The sequence below is a fragment of the Chelon labrosus genome (assembly GCF_963514085.1).
Source record: "Chelon labrosus genome assembly, chromosome: 21".
Taxonomy (NCBI): domain Eukaryota; kingdom Metazoa; phylum Chordata; class Actinopteri; order Mugiliformes; family Mugilidae; genus Chelon; species Chelon labrosus.
Genome location: NC_140354.1, coordinates 23288590 through 23295281, shown reverse-complemented (window position 1 = coordinate 23295281; position 6692 = coordinate 23288590). Strand labels below are relative to the sequence as shown.

General features: G+C 44.9%; 1 protein-coding gene across 1 annotated transcript in view; it reads left to right on the top strand.

The window, feature by feature from the left end:
- The first annotated feature begins 5944 nt into the window (after positions 1-5944).
- The window catches only part of grapa (GRB2 related adaptor protein a), a 28217-nt gene continuing 27469 nt past the window's right edge, over positions 5945-6692 (top strand). The window contains exon 1 of the mRNA XM_084570796.1: positions 5945-6228. Within this exon, the coding sequence (XP_084426922.1) occupies positions 6151-6228 (78 nt within the window). The 5' untranslated portion in view covers positions 5945-6150. The remainder of the gene's footprint in view (positions 6229-6692) is intronic.

The window sequence follows — 6692 nt, the reverse complement described above, 5'->3', positions numbered from 1 at the left end:
AACCACAAACTTCGCACGACAGCATTCCATCACTTGTAGTCTTCCTCCTGTGACTCCGTCCAACCGCCCCATCAGCGGCGTTTTAAATGGAGGGAGGGACACACACACGCGTACACACACGCACACATGCTTAACACACATGCTTATTCAAATCTATGAATAGACCGGAAGGCTTCCCTGAAACGGCGAGCTTTGAATAGAGAGATAACCACGGTACGGGCCCCGACGTGACATCTGGAAGCTGTGTTTGGGCTCTCTGTTAATGCTCTGCACACTGTTCAGCCATAGCATTATGACCATCTGCCTAATGTTGCGTTGGTACTCCTCGGGGGCCCTGACCTGTGGAAGAAACATGGAGTCCATATCCGTCAGACCTGTGAAGGTGTTCTGTGGTATCGGGCAGCAGGTCTTGTAAGTCCTGCAAGAGGAGAGCTCATTGTTTGTCCTGCACGTCCCACAGATGTTTATTGGCTGAACCATTTCTGGAGTGTTACCCTGCAGAAAGAGGTCGATACCCTCTCCATGATGTGTCCAATGTAGGGGCTTTCATCAGTGGACGTCCCACAGTCTCCAGCTGCAGTTTTGGAGACGCTCTGACCCCTTGTTCAAAGTCAAATCCTCCTTCTAACATCAAAGTTTTGAAGGACTAAATGTTAAACCACCATAATCTGTGTTGTTCACTTCCACCTGTCAGTGGTCATAATGTTATGGCCGATCGGGGACATTTTATTTTGGTCTCCCAATCCCCTGTGTTACATAAAGACCAGCTCACTGAAGTGTTTGTTGACGAGCCAAAGGAGGACTAAGCCGAGACGGTTTAGGTGGAAGGTTTGTCGCTCTCTGCTTGAGAAGAGGATCTGTTGGTTTGTTTCTTTTTGCTTTTAATAGATCTGAGCTGAAGTCAGGAATCAATAAATCATTTTACAATCTGTTTCTTATTAAATACAAAGCTGATGACTTATGGAATAAAAGATGGCAGGCTTCTACTGATTATTAATGAACTCAAGACCTTTGCTGAAGAGGACGGCGTTAGTGTTTTTCTACCGTGAGAATCTATAAAAAGTTCCAACATTTAGATCAGATGATCTAATGCAGGTTTCGCTGGTGGCAGGAGGAAGAGGACGTCATGTTTTCTATTAATATTCCTCCAGGCTGCAGCATGTGTGGTTTCTTCCTCCAAGAATGAGTCTCATATCTGCCTCAAACTATTCTGCAAACGACACGTGAGAAAAAACAAATTTGAACGGCCACAAATTCCACCTTGACATTTACTTCCCGCTATCGCCTTGTGTCACAGGAAGGCGGTGCTTTCTTATCGGGCCTATCTAAGAATTAAGAATAAAAAAAAAACTGTTTACAACAGTTTACAAAAGGGCAGAAAAATATGAAGAGTAAAAAGTGTAGGGTAGAAAAGATAAATAATAAAATAAAACAGAATCAAAAAATACAAGTACTGGCAAATATACAAAAAGTATTTAATAGCACAGATGGACCAGGTGTAACTGGGTTATGAAGTTGTACACATACTGCCTGAGTGTAATTCCATCTTGTGCAAACCAGAAACAGTTGCACCATCTTTTCAACTGTTTAGACGCTCCCTTTAAATCAGATGCTTTACCTCCTCTGTGACAGTAGAGGTCAGGAGAGTTCTGCTTTTGTACTCAGAGGCGGTTTAGAGGCGCAGTGAGGTGACTGGGGAGGTCCTGCTAACTGGAAACCCTGCGGCTATGTGTGTCCTCTAATCTGTGATTAGCACTTGCAACCCCTGATTTAAAAAGTCATTAAAGCTAATTAACATCAGACACCACAGCTCACCTGCTTTTCATGTAATCACCTCCAGGACACCCAGCTTCCCTTCTTGCACCTACAGGTGCAACACGCTGGCTTGAGGTTAGTTCTGGTGGTCGATTGAGTGATACAGATTAGATAAAGGTTTAAGTTTAGCTTCTTTGTCTGGCTCTTTAGACTTCGATTCCGATTTCCAAAAATACCAGATAATACATTAGCTCTACGACAAATAACAAACCTGGTAATGTTTCCATAGCTCACCAACATTATATAACAGTACAGTGTTTGTCACACAACAGGTATTCAGGCTATGACAACAGTCGCCACAAAGGTAGCGACACATGTGAGTCACTGTAATATGAATAGCAATCGGCTGCATGTGTGGTTTACATCAGGAAGGTTACGTAAAGCAGAACGGAGGGAAGACTGGCGGCATTCAGGTTTTTTTGGGGGTCGGGACAGAAACCGTGAAACAGGATCTGGGATCATGCTCGCCACTCCTGCCAGCTTATTAGCTCCATCTTTTCATGTGCAAATGGAGCCGAAGCCGACCGGGGCTTTTACCTGGAGAAGGTGAGCCAGGAGAAAAAGTGCTTAACGGCTTCAGCGCTCGACACCGACACGCGTTTTCTGCAGAGCTTTGAGTTCTCCGGGTTCTAACTCACGGATAATTGTCAAAAGTGGACGAAATTAAATCTGCAACTCTGTGACACAGATTCAGGAAGTCGGTCTGTATCGTCCAGGAGAAATCCTGAAAGCCACTTAACACAAGTGATGGCGGTTCTCAGATTGATAACACACCGATGTGATCTCACTCGGCCACGTTTGTTCCAAAACCACAAACAACTTTTATCTCCGCAACTTCATGTCAAACCTGCCGGAAACAGCTTCTCACGCTTGTAGCGACAAAATTCACGTTTGCACACATCATGTAGAAACACCAATCACTGCAGACGCTTCGTCTCCTAAATGTGCGAAACTGTTGCTTTCACACATAATAGCAGTCGTCTTTTCCCTCCGCCTGCTCCCTTCATAGGCGTCGCCACAGCGAATCATCTGCTTCCATCTCACCCTCTCTATCCTTGGTCTTCCTCTGGACCTCCTGCCTGACGGTTCTAACCTCAGCACTATCCCTCCTCTAAACATGTTCAAACCATCTAAACATCTGGCCTCATTAACTTTATCTACGATAACAACACTTTACGAACAGTTTGTAAGATAATTGTTTTACTGTATATATGCACAAGGAGGTTGGTGTCTGTATTTTTTCAGGACATTTAGAGCAAAAAAATACATGAATGTCTGTTTTTTAGTTGGATTTGGTTTAATGTTCTTGTTCAAGACCGTGAACACAGATCTCCCAAAGCTGATTCTCTAACTTCTAGGCCACAGCTCCAATACATGCTGAACTAGTGAAATGAAGAATATGTGGAGGAACAAGAGGACGAGGAGCAGTGGACAAATATATATTTTTAGAGCGTAGTGGCAGAAAATGAAAGATGGTTGGAACAGACTTCTGACTGAAGCACCGTTTGTCTCAGAGGTTGACATGACTTTTGTGCCCACCTGCTTTTTCCGCCCTATGCCCACCTGCTTCCTCCTGTTGCACAAAAATTTCTCAGACCCTTCTCTGCTTCAGTGTTAGCGCCACGCCAGCCTAACGCACGTGCACCAACGGGTTCATGTGCAGCTAGCAGTCAGTCAGCGTAATGACAAAGCCACTTCTGAAAGGTTTTACAGCAGCAACCTGCAGAGCATCCGGTGCTGCTTCTACTGGGAAAGGACACAGGAAGTGATGTAACTGCACCAGCTGAGCGGCTTCAACAAAAGAGTGTGAACGCCGCTGTGTCCGAGACAATAGAAGAGAGAGAGAACCACCTACAGACGGGAACAAACAAAAATCCAAAGAAAAAGTGTCGCCCACGCTGTTTGTCTGACGAGTGAAGCAGGGAAGCTAAAAAAACAACAAACTGCCATCTTCAAAACTGTTAAACAAAACACATCTGATGTCTAAATTCATATGGAACCGCAAATCAAGGACTGTACACAAGGACAACACCAGTTCCACTTCCTCTCCTCCTCTTCCTCTTGTCCTCTTCTATCACCACTCATCCAACCCCTTCCTTCTCGTTCTCACGTCTGAGTCAGGCGACCAGTTGACCGGGGATTTCCTGGACAGGGTCACACTACAGAAAACCTCAGCGCTCCTGCTCTTCTGCTTCGTACTGTTAACGCTCCATCCCCGTCTCTGACTCTCAGATGACAGTAGCAGGGGTAGGTAAACCGAGGTGGGGTAGTTAATCTGACTCAGAGTTTCCAGACTCGCTGGCAGCCCACTCCTACAGATTAACACCTCTACCACTCAGGCCCACCTTATTGAACTGAGGGGTATTTTCATGAAGGACCTCTAAACCTAAACCGGCCTCTGACATTTTCTCTTTTCTGTTGCGATGATTTCAGTTGATGTTGTTCGTGGAGGAAAGTTTATCTGGAGTCTCTCCGTTGGGAACCGATTCTGCTCCAGTAAAGATCTGCCGAGCCAATCAGATCACTTGGGGCGGGGCTTAATGTGATGATGGACAGAAGAGTAACAGTGATGGGATGGGACTTTGTGATATGTTCAGCATTTGAACTGAAAAGAAAATAACAAGCTGTTGTTTTTGCTCTAGTAAATGATTCCCATGTTACCTCAGAGGTCACTATAGCTACAGAGCCCATTAACGTAGCTGCTGTAGGTTCAGTGTTAAGGAAGTTTAATTATTATTTCTCTAAATATATTCCAGCGTGTAGAGAGTCGGTGTTGACTTCACACCGTTAATTATTGGTGTAATTAGCTATCATTGATGCAGTTTTACTATATAGAGCAACATGACTCACAAACTGAGCCACTTCTAACCTTTAAACCCCTTCTCAGCCAAACAGGACCTCAGTTCCACATTCTCCTCCATGCATCTCAAACACCTTGAATGCAAAGACCAGATTTTGGTCTGAAAATGGTTCTTCTGTTACAGCCACAATCAGGATGTGACTTCCCGGAGTGAATCATGATCACGTCCTTGCAGAACTCAAATGCAAAACCTCAACGAAACCATATTTACTCTGCAGTAATTTGTTGCAACATCCAATTAAACTCACCAGTTATCATTTTTGGATAATAAACCAAAAGGTTGCACTTGGACGCAACACAGGTAGGCTAGGTAGAGCTACAGTCAGCTGGAAGGCTAGGAAGAGTTACTATTAGCTGGAAGGCTACGAAGAGCTACTATTAGTTGGGTGGCTAGGAAGAGCTACTGTTAGCTAGGAGGATAGGAAGAGCTACTATTAGCTGGAAGGCTAGGTAGATCTACTGATAGCTGGGGAGGCTATTAAGCTAGGTTGAGCTGCTATTAGCTGGGAGTCTAGGGACACTGATCAGTTGCTCTACACTTTATTGTTTCTAGATCATCACGGATTTGAATGTTCAGAAAAATAAAAAGAGCCTCTGATTTGTCCTTTGGACTTTGACGTTTTCTTGACTTTCATCACATCAGTTTCTCTCGAAGAGCTGATCAGCTGATCAGAGCGACCGTCCTGACCCTGGTGACAGACATCTGACCAGCGGAGACAGCGCTGGACACGGGGACGGGCCAAGTAAGCGGCATGAACGTGTTTACGACCGCAACAATTTCAGTCTAAGGCCTGTGTCTGTGTGTCTGTGTGTGTTTGTGCGTAATTATCCCTGCTGTTCTCACCTCGTCTGAAAAAAAAAATCACCTAAAGTTTCCACCGTAACAAAAGACCAAAAAAAAAAAGGTGACAAAAGCAAATAAGCTCACTTTTCAATTTGAAGGCGCAAAACTAAAGCTGTTTCTGAGAACGACAAAACCACACACACACACATGCACACCCGCACACACACACACATGCACACACACGCACACACACACACACAATGAATCCACAGAAGCCACTCTGAGTGAGAGACAAATATATACACAGGAAGTGCCTCCCACTCCTTTACCCCTACTCTCTCTCTCTCTCTCTCTCTCTCTCTCTCTCTCTCTGTTACTCAGTGTGTTGCTGAGCAGCAGCCAGTCGTCTTTTTCCCCTCGCCCCCCTCTCTCTCTCTCTCTCTCTCTCTCCGCTACGACTCTCATTTGCTCCGTAGCTCAGCGGACAGAAAGACCTGTCCTCCTCCTCCTCCTCCTCCTCCTCCTCCTCTTGTTCTTCTTCTCTCTTCTTCGTCTGTTATTCCAGCGTATCTCCTCCTGTCATCTGTTATCTGTTTCCTCTTCTTACCCCCCTCCCCGCTGCCAGGGGCATTACTGGGGGTCTTGGAGTGTGTGTTTGTGAGTGTGTGTGTGTGTTGGGGGGGTTTTTAACATGGAAGCGGTGGCACTGTTTACGTTTCGTGCCACTGAGGGCGACGAACTCAGCTTCAGCAAGGGAGACTTATTGAAGGTAAGAGAAACATCTATCTATCTATCTATCTATCTATCTATCTATCTATCTACCCTTTCCTCTCTGCCTCCACTGTGATAATTACAGCAATTATAACTTGAGCGCCCACACCTCCTGACATTCTGTGCAGGTGCTGCTAAAGACAAGATCTGCAATCAGAAAAAAAGAAAGCCTCTGCTCGCTTTGAACGTCTCAAACATCTGTTTCCTTTAAACACATCTGTAGGAAAGTATAAGTTGGGGATGTCCTGATCAAGTTTTGTTGTCGATATCAATCTTTTAATAGCCAGTATCATTCAATTTGTTTGTTGCTGCTCTCGACATGTTCAGCTTTTCTCCTTTGGTGTTGAATCAAGTTGATCTCCTGCTAGCACCTCACCAAACGTCCATGTTGCATAATTCATTTAGAGTAAAGACGTTTAGTCACGTGCTTTTGGTTCTTCTTCTTTGATTAACCCGATTGAC